General features: G+C 54.4%; 1 protein-coding gene across 6 annotated transcripts in view; it reads right to left on the bottom strand.

The window, feature by feature from the left end:
- Window positions 1-1,233: 1,233 nt before the first annotated feature.
- Window positions 1,234-12,959, bottom strand: part of Evl (Enah/Vasp-like) — a 147,510-nt gene continuing 135,784 nt past the window's right edge. For 4 of the 6 annotated variants that reach the window (XM_028882113.2, XM_028882115.2, XM_028882116.2 and 1 more), the window contains exons 7-14: window positions 12,742-12,863; window positions 9,741-9,801; window positions 8,204-8,267; window positions 6,528-6,594; window positions 6,378-6,440; window positions 3,556-3,622; window positions 3,269-3,326; window positions 1,234-1,720 (exon numbers count right to left, since the gene is read on the bottom strand). In XM_028882113.2, coding sequence (XP_028737946.2) covers window positions 1,683-1,720; window positions 3,269-3,326; window positions 3,556-3,622; window positions 6,378-6,440; window positions 6,528-6,594; window positions 8,204-8,267; window positions 9,741-9,801; window positions 12,742-12,863 — 540 coding nt within the window. In that variant the 3' untranslated portion in view covers window positions 1,234-1,682. The remainder of the gene's footprint in view (window positions 1,721-3,268; window positions 3,327-3,555; window positions 3,623-6,377; window positions 6,441-6,527; window positions 6,595-8,203; window positions 8,268-9,740; window positions 9,802-12,741; window positions 12,864-12,959) is intronic. The other 2 variants (XM_028882114.2, XM_028882117.2) reach the window with 1 other exon arrangement.

Here is a 12,959-nt window from a genome sequence, read left to right as displayed (position 1 = left end):
CCATAGTGGGTCCTGGTGTCCAAAGCATGTGGCAGCAGTATGCTGGGAGGGTCCCTTGGCAGTCAGGGACAAGAGTGGGCCTAGCCGTACAGCTCCCACTACATCCAGGAGCTTGTGGTACAAGGTGTGGCCAATGACACCACCACAGAGGCAGCCAGGGAAGGAGGGTGCGCTTCAGCCCTTGCCTCATGCCTAGGAGTGGCCCTGTGTTCCAGGAACAGGTGTCTCTGAGTAGTGTGACTGTTGAGATGACTTAGAAGGCCTGGTCCAAGAACTTCCGAGACATGAGGACTTTGAGACGAGGCAGGTGGCTTCTTCCTGTGCACACAAGCTACTCCAGGAGTTGAGGGGACTCCCAGTGAGGCCAGCTGCCATCCATGGCCCTGGCCGAGCCCCACTTGCACCTGGCCCACCAGCCTACTTCCTGCAGACAGTGCCATAGGCCTCTGCAGGACCTCCCCTCATGTCAGAGGTCTGGGGCTAAGGGTATCTCTGAAGGAAATGTGATTAGGCTATGCTGAGGACATTTTGGGAGAGGCTGGGTAGGAGGGCTGTAGCAAAGTACCTCTCAAGTATGTGGAGTATACTGCCTTGGCCAGGCCCAACAATCACATTCCTGGCTTTTAGGATGATTGGAACTCAATGATATGGAATGTGCCAAGGATCTCACCCCGTCCCTTCCTACCCAGTCCTCAGCATGAGCACACCAATAGGCATTCTGCTCTATGATCCTGGTGGCCATGGGAGGTCACATGGGGAATGGCACAAGGCTCCAGTTGCTAGTCTCCTGACCATATGGACATGGCCCTTGGGACCAAGGGTCAGAGGCTCTCTTCTACAATGAAGATTAAGGGCTGGGACTTCCCTAGGTTGCCATGGATTGTTCTTCTCAGCTCCCTGATCCCTGGGCCCACTTCCAGCACTTGACAGGCAGATTGCACATGGAACCCTTGAATCAGGGGTGTGTTACAGTCAGAGCCCACCTACCTTGTGACCCTGGGGCTATATGGCTCCCCACAGGCAGGACCTGAGCTCAGCTCCACATGTAGGAGACGCATGGTGGCCTGGCCATATTCTTGGGTCCTGGGGACGTTTGATGGGGTCCAGCTGCTCTCTGATGTCCCCTCTTGATCTCTTTAGTCCTGCACACTCTTGTCTGGGTACTCACTGTAAAAAGGCATCCCACCAAGGCAGCCAAGAGCCGGCGCATGAGAGAGCAAGCCCAAGCCCGAGTGTGGACAGTGAACGGTTTATTTATTATCGTGTAGACATAACACGCACTGCGTGGACAGACTGAAACACCATGGCTGCTGGGTCTGAGCTGTATTCTGACAGCTCTGTGGCGTTGAAAGGCCACACTGCACCCAGCTGCTCACTGCAAGCTGAGGAGCTAACAGTGTCACCTAGGAGAAAACTTGGAAGCCATCTAATAAAGCAGGTGATTTTGGGGTGTTCTCTCTATAAACCAAAGAAATGTACACTTAAATAAGCAAATATAAAATACAAAAAAGAATAGACCCGGTGTTCTGTGTCAGATACGCTAAAAATCCAGGAGTTGAAGTTTGTCTCCTCATTTTAATATTGTATCACAGGTTGAGACTTAAGCACATCCCAGCTTCTGCAGGCTCGCTGTGTGCTGGGGATAGCACGGCTCCTCGCGATCCTCCAGGGCTGGCGCCATCTTACGTGGTGCTGATCCCACTTAGCTCCTGCCTGATGGCTAAGGGCAGGACAGGAGAGGGAGGTTCAGTGTAGCAGGGAAGCACCCTGTTCAGGCTTCCAGAGACCACACATGGGCTAGAGCTTCACCAGCAGGGCAGCTTTGACAGATCTTTGGGGAGACAACCCAGACCTCATGTGCTTCTGCCCCTAATGATAGACTTGAAAAAGTCAAAGGCTATGCCTTGCTTCAGAGCTTCCTCGGGGTGCTGTGGGAGGGACCCAGGTCTTCCTAGAGTCCGAGAGGTGAGCACCCACATCTGCTCAGAGGCCCTTGAGCCCCTCCCCACACAGGGTGGAAGCTGGCACAGCCTGTCTAGTGAGTGTGGTACAGCAGAGATCTCTGGCCACAGAGCTGTAGACTGTGCTGGTGCCATGGCCCAGCCTTTCTCCTCTAGGGCTGGCTCTGTTCTGCCTGCTTGAGACTCGTTAACCCTTCCCAAATGCTCTTCCTTCCTCTGGCCCTTCATCTTGTCTCTTCCCCAGATCTGGGCTCCCTTCCCGAGCTCCCCTCCCTTCCCCTCTTCCTTCACAGGCCTCTGGTATGCTCACAGTGGACAGACCTGGCTGGAGCCAACAGCCAGAGAAGGGCCACCATTAAGTGATAGGATCTTTGCAGGGCCAGCACCCTCACACTTTTCTGCGGGCTCTTAGCATGGCCCACACGATGATGGCAGGCAGTGATGGAAGCCAGGCTCTCACCACTGCCTGTCTCTTCCCTGGCAGCGCTCTTGAAGACAGCTTGACTAAGTTGGGGTTTCTGACTGTTTCCCCAAGTCCCAGAAAGGGAGCCCCCCAAGACTGGAACTGTGGGGTAGCAGTAGGGCAGTGAACGGCTCCATAGCTGTGCTGTCCCCTCCCCGCATCATGAACACTCTCCTAGACTTGTCCTCTGTGGGACTGGACTGACAGAAACTGTGGTCTCGGTGGCCAAGGAGTGTAGCTAGTATAGCCAATGGCTGCTATTGGCTGCCAGGCCTCAGCAGCACCTCTGTGCACACCTTCCCTGTGGAGCATGCATTAGCTGCCCCTCTGGCTTCATAGGTCCTTCTAGCTCGGGTCACTGCTGAGAGCCTGGGCACCAGTGATGGTGGGGGCACCGGGGGAGGATGGGGGCAGGCTGTGCTTTATGCTCTGTTCCGGCCCGAGCCAGCTCCTTAAAGGCCCTGGTGGGGACAGATGTGATGTGAGCATCACAGTCCTGCTTTCTGAAGCCAGGGGCTCCCTAGACAGAGTCATGCAGGCTGTGAAGGAGTCAGGCACTCTCTAGAGACAGCAGCGACAGGAAGGTTGGACAGGCAACAAACAAGGAAGGGACAGAAACTCAGAGGGTGTCTCCAAGCCCACCCTCTCCTCCACAGGGTGATCTTCTGGGAGAAAGCTGAGGCAAGGAGGGTCTCGGACACAGAATCCCCCCACCCCCAGGGAGAGGTGCATTCTCAGTAATCCACTTCACTTTCCTGAGCCCCAGTTTCCACAGCTACAGATGGGGTGGTGTGGGATGGGGGGGACAGTGAGCTCACCCCTGGCTGGAGTAGCCCCCACTCACCGTCAATGATCTCCTCTTTTACCTTGTGGAGCTCTCGAACCACCTCCTCCAGGATTTCCTGCTGGGCAGAATCTCAGAGTGAAGAGACAGATGCTGACTGTAGGGGTCTCCTCAGCCAGGCCCTGCTCTCAGCACCCCTCAGTCATGGTGGAGGGGGCCCAGAGGCAGGCTGCAGGGTGCCCAGGCACTCCCTTTTCCTCCCCTGGCCAGCTTCCTGCCTTTGTGGCAGTCAAGCATGGGACCCGCTAGAGACAGTCCCCAGCCTGCTGAATGCTACCGGCTCTCACCTGTTTCATCCTGTCCAAATCTAAGGCATCCAGGCCCACATCGTTTACACTCCCGGCAGGCTTCACCCTGGAGGAAGAACGGTAGGTGCAGGAGGGTGGGTGCTGGGGTCTACAGGCACCCATGCTGGGGAAGCTTGAGGTGTCAGAGACCTCTGCTTAGGGTTCAAGAACCACCTGCTCTCCAGCCCTTCTGCTGTAGGGGTGCTGGGAAAGGACGTGAATGTCCTGTCCTTTAAAGGTCTCCTCAATTCCTTAACCACATTTCCCAGTCCGGGTCAGGACATGGGGCCACACAGGAGCCGTCTTCTGGCTTGACAGGTCTTAGGTAGAGGAGGCAACTGAGAAAAACAGCATTAGTGCCTCCTGTCTCCCTGGAGAGAAACAGCACTGACAGCATCTTCCTCCACATGGAGCTGGTGTTCCAGCTGACCTCTGGTTGGTGAAACCCAACAACTGTAGCAGTGGAATCGTAGTTAGCTCCATGCTGAGGGTACCATCCTAGGCTGCCTCCCAAATGTCTGTGCAATAGATTCTCTCTCACCCAGAGGGAGGCTTGGCAGGCCCTCTCTAAAGTTCCCACCCCAGACTACCTCTACCTCTGCCCTCAGTCTCCTCCAGGGCCTCTCCAGGAGCCACAGTTCTCCCTGTGCACAGCCTGGCTGACCATGGCATGCCTGTCAGGGCCATGCTGGAGCTCTACTCTGCTCATCACCTTGTCTCACTCTGCAAGCCGGGTTTCTGGTGTCACCTGCTCTGTGACAAGAGCTGCTGGCTTCCATTTGGGGTGGTCAGTGGAGATAATTCCTGGTGTGGGCTTAGGGGCCTTCAAATGCAGGCTTCGGTCACCATCTTTGACTTTTGGGGCCAGTGTACTTTTCTTTTGCTCTTTATTTATTGGTTATACTTTGAACAGGTTCTGGACAGGGATTACTGATCTGAACTTCAATGCCTCTGGTACAGGCATTCTCCCCAGATACTCACTAGCCAGGATGTGAATCTAACTCCAGGATCTTTCAGAACATGGTGGAGGTGCTGAAGGCAGACAAACTCTAGACCCAACTCTCTGCCCATATGGAGAGAACAGCCATTGAAGGAATGAGGCTAGAACCAGGTAGGGAGACTGGGATGTGATGGAGTTCAAATGTCCATTTATGGGGACAGCTTAGTTGTGAGGGGTCGTGTTAGTAGAGAGAGGGCCAGTGATCTGCAAAGCTTGGAAGAAGTGTCCCTGCATGTGTCCTGGGTGAGCTACACAGATGTTGGTGCTGAACAGGTAGGTCTACCAGGAATTCTGGGTTCCGATAAGCAAATAACCCAAGCTTCAGGCCCTTCCTGTGGGTTGCAGGCACCATTTCAGCAGTGACTTCTGGGAGACTAGGGTAATCTGCCTTACTTCTTCAAGACTCAGCACTGCCCCCTCCATATTGAACAACTGTGAACAGCATGAGTGCTTGAGCGGTGGTTACTGTACATCTTCACTGAAACTAAAGACCAGATTTGGCAAGGCTGGAGCACTGGGGGGAGGGGGTGTGTGTGCACACCTTTAATCCCACTGGAGGATCTCTGTGAGTTTGAGGCCAGCCTGGTCTACAGAGCAAGTTTCAGGACACAGAGAAACCCTGTCTCAAAAAACCAAAACCAAAACCAAACAACAACAAAAAGAACAACAACAAAAGATCAGGTTTGGCTTGAAGCTGCAAAGAGATTTCATTCTAAGAGAGAGGCCTCAGCCACTGAGAAGGTGGGGCCACACTGGAGACTCCACTAGCTGTCAGGACTAGCTCTGCTGGAAGACCACCGGCTATTCTGCCCTCCTGTCAGCTTTCCTCTCCTGACAGAGTGAGCTCAGGTGCTCTGCAGGGACCCTGCACACAGAGGGTGAGCTCACAGTCAATCACCATGCTGCCCCTTCCCGTTTCCCACCTTCTCTGCTCTATGGGCCTGTCCTTTGTGCTAGGGTGCTTATGCTCACGACTCAGTATCTCCCATCCCTTCACATTGGAGGCCGCCTCCCAAATGTCTGTGCAATAGATTCTCTCTCACCCAGAGGGAGGCTTGGCCGGCCCCCTCCAAAGCTATCCCAGACTACCTCTACCTCTGCCCTCAGTCTCCTCCAGGGCCTCTCCAGGAGCCACAGTTCTCCCTGTGCACAGCCTGGCTGACCATGGCATGCCTGTCAGGGCCATGCTGGAGCTCTGCTCTGCTCATCACCTTGTCTCACTCTGCAAGCCGGGTTTCTGGTGTCACCTGCTCTGTGACAAGAGCTGCTGGCTTCCATTTGGGGTGGTCAGTAGAGATAATTCCTGGTGTGGGCTTAGGGGCCTTCAAATGCAGGCTTCGGTCACCATCTTTGATGTTTTGGGGGGCCAGCTTAGTTCTCAAGAGTCTATCCTGCTGTTACACTGGCATTTGGTTTGGGAAACATGGTCAGCTGATTTGTGGGGAGTCTGGCTAGGTGTGCTGACGGCAAAGGAAGGGGACCAAGAATGACCAGAAGGGGCAGGATGCCGGGCTGACGGGTGCAGCAGTCCCCACAGCTGCCCTGCGTGGTAGGGACCGACGGCTCTCTGCTTTGCCTCCTTTTCCCTCACAAGTCACACCTCTCCAGGGCTCTGGCTTTCCCTTCTCAGGAGAGGGAGGCGCCAGCCTACACCACTGGAGGGTCCCTAGCTTTCCCCGGGTCTGAAAGAGCAGACCACCCTTCCCAGAGCAAGTTGTTAATACCAAGACACGAGACAGGGCTGGGAGGTGTTAGTCATGGACAAGGAGACAGAGGAGGCCCCAGAGCCCAGGTAACACATGGGCAGGAGGGTTGTCGGTACCTAGAGTGAGGCTGCGACTGAAGGGGACTCTTAGCTTCGGGGCTCTTTGCCACAGACGGGGTTCTACGGCAATGGAATGAAACAGACATGTGAACCAGTGCCAAAGCCCGCCCATGAGACTCGTCTCTTGGCCCTCCCAGAACAGCTCACCTGGACAGCAACGAGGACACAGGTTTCTCCACCGAGTTGCTCCGTTCCCAGGGCTTTCGGCCAGCCTCTGTCAATTCATTTCATAAAGGGTCAGAGTTGAAAGGGCTCGGGGTCACCCGACTCCTAAACCCCTTGCAGGAGCCTGCCCAGGCTCTGGGTGCAGAGCGACTGTGGGAAGGCTGCTCAGAGCAGAGCTGCAACCTGGCTCCTGAGTTTCAGTCCCCCTTCACCGGGGCACCCTTGGAACTGTAGGCAGCCCTACCGTTACCATTTCCCAACTCCAGGGTTCCTGTTCCTTAGAAACTTGAGTCCTCTCCGTGGAGCTTGTCCAGCTGATAGGGAAGCAGAGCTATCAGCTACAAGGAGCCGATGGGGACTCCTCCCAACACTCTCATTAGTGCTCCTGTGGTCAGGCTCCTCACACTGAGTCTGGCCCGCTCCCTTCCTCGGCCGGAAGCCACCCTCCCTTTCTAAGTCTAGTGCCACAGGCAGAGGGCTCCCCGTGAGACACTTAGGACCAGAGGTGCTGCAGATTCAGTTCACCTGAAACTTGATGGAGAAGTTTCAGAATCTGGAGCATTTTGGGTTTGGGGGCTGGGAACGCTCAACCTTTGTTGTACTCGATTACAATTCATGCTCCAATGCACAGGAAATATACTAAACCAAGCCGAACACACTGGCCAGGGTCGAGCAAAGGGGCAGTGAGGCTGCCCTGAGCTGAGCTTTGTCTGCAGGCCAGCCTCAGATCTGAGGCAGGTTATCTCAAAGCCACCTGGCAGGTGCAAAGGGCTTATCGGAACAAGTCCCGAGGTCACAGCCATACTCCAGGTGAGGCCTCAATAGAATATTCACCACAGGGAGCCAAAAACTGCTAAGCATGGGACATTCCTTAACTCACAGAGTAGAAAAATAATGACAGTAACACTGACCAGTACAGGGAGCAACAGCCCAGGAAGTCCTAGAAGGCTGGCAGACATGTACACCGGTATAGACAAGCTGGCAAGAACATCCATCTGTCAGGTGGGCAAGCTGACTCCTTTGCCTCTCCTTACCACATACGTGAGCCCAAAGCTTAGTGTAAGGCTGACATTGAGTGCAGTGTCAACTGAAGCCAGAATAACCAGCATCTGGGTCGCCTTCCTACAGCTATGCCTCATGACACTCTCCTAACCACATCCCCTCTGCCACAGCTGACGCAGTGACCAGGTGGGCAGGTCAGGCTGTGTTTCTGATGGAGTAAGGACTATTGGTGATCTAACTACAGCATCTATCTAGTTGGCATTACACAGCACACACAAGATGGGACATTAAAGAGCTCCTTGGCCAGGGTTGGGGCTAAGTGGTAGCTTGCTTGACTGCTGTATAGAAGCTCTGGACTATAAAGAAAAAAAAAAAAAGAAAAAGAAAAAAACAAAACAAAACATCTCACCACCACATGGCAGCCCAGCCTCTTGCCAGGCCCTACATGATACTCTTAGTACCTTCCCTTAGCTGGACCAGAGTTAAGGTCTCCTTATCACACCTGCTCAGCTGTCTGCCTGGTCTACTTGGGAAGCTCTGAGGATCTGGAACTCAGTAGACTTGATCCTCTCTGCTCACCCATAGAGTGAAGTGGCCAGATTAGCTGACCACCTGCTCTAAGACCTCAAGACTTGTTGGACTAGGTACCCTCTTACCTGAGGAATTAGGTGGCTGGCTGGTGGCTCGGGTCCCTGGGGATGGGGAGGTGCTAGGATCTTCCTAAAATGGGAGAGAAGGGCCCTTTCATTAGTCTACTTAGGAAGGCTGCTTAGGGACAAGGCAGGACACCTTTGTTCCAGCTTGCTTTCCCAATGTCCTCAAGGAATATGATTAGGAGATGTCTATCACTAAAGAACAAAACCCTCATGTCACAGCAGGGTTACCAGACTGAACAGAGAGGAGGAGAGAACCTCAGGAAGACAGCTTCTTGCCCCCTAGCACCCTATCCAGGCGGATTTATACAGGAAGATCTGCCTAAAAAAAGGGTGGAAAAAATAGTGAAATCCACTCCTCAAGGTTCCGTGGCCTGGGAACTATGAAACTGGGGCTAGGGGAGGTGGGGTATTAGCTACCACCTAAGAAAAGACAGTGCTGAATCAAGAAAATGTGGCTACCAGGTCCTAACACACCTATGTAAATATCCTGTGGTTCCTGGCCACATAGACCTTTGTATTTCCAGCATGTGTGGTTCAAGTTCCCAGGGAGGCAAGACGCAGGTCAGTGAGTGAGGACCTCTGTTTGGTCCCTGGCAGGCCTGCAAGGCAACCCTGAGTGTATGAAGGGCATGGCAGAAGCAGAGAGCTAGAGGAACGAGGGTAATCTTCCTAACCTGGGGTCTGAGAGGCCATGTGTAGGGAGTAAAGATCATGCAGAAGTACAGGCTGAGGAGCTGGCTGGTGGCAGAGAGAACTGCACATGCCCAGGCCTGGCGAAGCAGCACAGAGCACAGTGAGGAGCAGACCCACCTCACTGGCTGAGCAGGTGGGCAAAGTGAGGCAGGAGGCATACGCTGGTCCCAGGTAGCTACAATTCTCTCCAGTTCTGCTGGTGAGGTGCAGCCTTCATGCTGTCTGTATCTGAGGTGTACACTCAGTCATCCCAGTACAAGTCTACTTCTTTGTTTTAGGAAAGCTTATCATGTACATAAAGGGAAAACTGGTGACCACAGACAGAAGTTGGGGTGGGAGCTCTGTGCTGCCAGACCAGGCTTCATATGGCTGCAGGACAGGGCCCAGGTTTCTAGGATTCTCTGCCATGGCTGGGGACCTCAGCTCCCACTGGCCTTGACGGACTCAAGTAGAATGTTTAGAATTAAGTAATTTTGAAATAAAACGGTCTGACTTCCCAAGACTTCAGCAGACGCACCCACATCCCTTGATGCAGCCCTGGCATGCTGGAGTACAGTGGCGCTGTGGCTCCACTGGAGATCCTCCCAGCACTCCTGGTGGCTGTGACTTTCCCACCTACTTCTGCATCCCCTGCCGAGTGATGGCTCCAAGGGTCTGGTCAAGAGAATGCTCAGGAGGTGCGAGCCTGGCTGGGCCCACACCACGAAGGGATCCCTGTCCCTCCCTCCCAGCTAGCTACCTCCACACCAGGCCCCTAGTTCCCAGCGGCCTTGCTGGGAGATTTGCTGGGAGGCAAGCCTGAGGGTGGGGGTGGCCGGGAGTGGGGGTGGGGGAGGGGGCCTACCGTTTGGCTCTCGTCTTCCTTTCTGTCAGCGGGCTTGTCTGTCTGGGAGGCTGCTTTCCTCCTAGATGTTGGGGGGGAAAATACAAATCAGCTTCCCAAGGTTTCATAGTGACCTAGAACTCTGGGCTGCCTCCATGCCCACCCTTGGTTGCCCAGTGGGTCATGTGTGGATCAGGATGTCTGTTTATGTGAACAGGCTGCTTTAGTCAGGCACCCTTCCTCACATGAGCCAAGGCCAGGGGGTAAGACTTTCTGTGCTCACCCATGACCTAGACTCAAAACTAGTCTGGGCAGGAAGGAAGCCCTTGGGTGTTTCTTTGTTCAGCTCTGCTGGTGGTGGCCATAGCTTCTGAGGGAGAAAGAAGCTGGCTGTACTCTGTTGAGGTCTCCAGGGACAGGGTTTAACTGAGAGGCTTTACTCCCCAGACACACAAGGCTTATGGATAGACCGGTACCCTGGCCGACAGTCTGTCTCTGGGTCAGAGCTGCAGGAGGTTCTGTTGCAGCTGGCTGGCTGGGGAACCTCGACCCCAGCATCAATCACATTTTGCTGCTCTCCTGTCTGGGCCTCAGTTAACCTAGTCACACCCTTCCCAGACCAGGACAACACCAAGGAGCCGAAGGTCCCCGAGAGCAGCAGGGCTGTCCTATGCTCATCACCTGCATATTCCTCACAGACGTGAAAACTCCTTTTATAGGACTCTAACTTTACAATGCTTCTGGTCTCGATGGTCACCTGCACCTGGCTCCCTCCCAGGTCAACACAGGCCTCCCATACTTCCCAACAGTGCGCTCTGGTGGATTTTCAATGCGTGAGGCCCCCAAAGCATTAGGCTCTCATAACCTGAGGTGAGTGGCTTACCAGGAGTGAAGTGGTGACGAGTGTGTGGGAAGGAGCTGCCTCTGGCTGCAGCGGCAGGGCTCACACAGCCGTCTCATCTCAGGACAGCTCTAGCTACTCTTTCCACACACCAGGATAGTCATCAATCCTGTCTCTTAATCTCTTCCCACTGACCTGTCCTCACTGCCAGCCTCTTTATGCCAGTCACCATCACCTCTCCCTGGACTACAACTACTGGTCTACCCAGCCACTTTACCCCATTTCAATCCACTGATGCCCAGAAGCCCATGTTTTATCTCTTAAAAATAGAGGGTAGCTGGCCTAAAAGTGTGCCTCAGTGGTAATACATTTGCCTAGCATGTGCGAGGGAGGCCATGAGTTCCATCCCAACACTGAAAAGCTGACAAAGGACAACTAGACAAGCCACTCCACTCTCCACTGGTGAGACTTAGAGGGAAAGGCCCGTGTCGGGGCTGGCCACACAGCAGCCCTGAGTGCTCACATCCCATTCTCCACTGCAGGCAGACTCCTGCTGGAAGAGAAGCAGGAGACCAAAGCTGCAGGGCCGTCATTCTCACTGAGGTGGATTCCAAAGAGTTGTTTGGTTGATCCTGCGGATTGTGCAAAGCACATTTGCTTTGTAGGGCCTGGATCCACCTCCACCTCTACCCTGGCACCTGGTGTCTCCATGGCTCCCAGTGCCGCTGGCCTTCTCCTGTTTGTCAAGAGTGAAAGAGTACTCCCTCTCATTTTGGGTACGTGATCTAGGCCAAGTTGTTAAGCTCACTGGGAAGGTGTAAATATTTTCTTTTCTACTCTTATCCGAAGCCCTTTTCTCCTCCGAGGGCTGAGATGCAAGCCCCCTGGGCAATCCAGCCTTAGCTGCAGCCTACCTCCAGCAGTCCAGTCCTCCACACATACCAGGCTTCTCAGCATGTGCAGATAGTTGCCTGCACACCACCTGGCACCTCTCTATCCCCCAGCCCAGAGAACGGCACTTCTCTAGGCTGAGTGCCGCTGGAGCCTCCTCTGAGGCCCATGCTCTCCCTCCTGCAGGCCAGGACTTACTGCTGCTTACATGTCTGGCTCCTGTCTGGGCAACTGATGTCTGCCTGGGCCTTCTAGGAGGCGTGGGAAGGAAGGCCCGTGCTCCAGGCCACCTCACTGCCCTCACGCTAGTCTTCAGTGCAGTAGCTGCTGTATGTGTAGAGGAGGCCAGGTTCTGGCCCACCGTGAAGCAACAGCCCACTGCCTGCACTTCTGGACCCGTCTCCTCTCTCCATACTCACAGAACCTCCCTCTTGGATTTAATGAGATGAATTAGGACAACAATGAATTAGGCATAGTTTTCACTCAGGTTGGTCAGCCTGGAAGGTAGAAGAGAATGAGAAAGCAAGCAGCAGGGCTCACACAGCTGTCTCCTCATCCCGGGACAGGTCTACTTACTTGGTTATGGGGCACAGCCGTTTGTCCAGTGTCCCACTGACGGCAGGTGAGGGCAGGGGGAGGGGTGCTTTGCTGATGTGTGATGGTGACTGGCATGTCCACCCTCTTACCTGCTGCACCCTCCTCAGCTTGGCTCTGGCCAGGGCAGCAGCCAGTGAGGTGAGAGGTGCTTTGCTGATGTGTGAGGGTACCTGGCCTGCCTACCCTGCCAGGTACTCTCACCTATGGCACCTACTGGAGCACCAGGGCCCAGGCCTCTGCTGTGGCTTCATCTTTGCTGAGCTTCTCTCAGGCACGGAGTGCTCTGACACTAGGCCTGTTCCTGTGCCCTCTGGTTCTTCAGGTCAGTCAGAGCCTCAGTAACCCAGAGTCAGCATTCCTAGTGCTGGTCACACTTAAGGATGACAGGCAATAATGGCCTGTGCAGGCTAGAGCCATACCTACTGGGACAACCAGAAAATAGGTCCAGAGCCAACGCTGACACAGAGGGGCCTATCTTCTACCATGTCTCTGGGCTCAAGTCATCTTGTAATTCCACCTAGCCCCTTCCATATTCTCTAAAGAGCTCTCTAAAACTCTGTAGTGTGCTTTATGTTTGTCGGGCTCGCAAGTGCAGGGGTGTTCTTCTTGCCCCCGAATGTGTCTTAGCAATGACCTTCCCCTGGGATCGTAGTTCCCCAAGAGGCACACAAACTCCAAAGGCATCAGACCCACCTCTTGGCCAGGAGTTTGTTCATCTCTTCCATGAGGCCTCCTCCTCCTCCCCCGCTGCTGGCCCGGTTGGCATCGGACTTTGAAGTCCCACTAGGGCTGGAGCCTCCAGATGCATCTTCTGGCTGAGGGTGAGGAAGCGAGTGTATGTCACACTCTGGTCCAGTGGTGGAGCAGCAGCCCCGGTGGACGCAGGATGGAGAAAGACCTGAGGAATGAGG

The sequence above is a fragment of the Peromyscus leucopus genome, chromosome 14, assembly GCF_004664715.2.
Source record: "Peromyscus leucopus breed LL Stock chromosome 14, UCI_PerLeu_2.1, whole genome shotgun sequence".
Lineage (NCBI taxonomy): Eukaryota > Metazoa > Chordata > Mammalia > Rodentia > Cricetidae > Peromyscus > Peromyscus leucopus.
The sequence above is the reverse complement of the archived record's forward strand: the minus strand, read 5'-3'. Positions and strand labels throughout refer to the sequence as shown.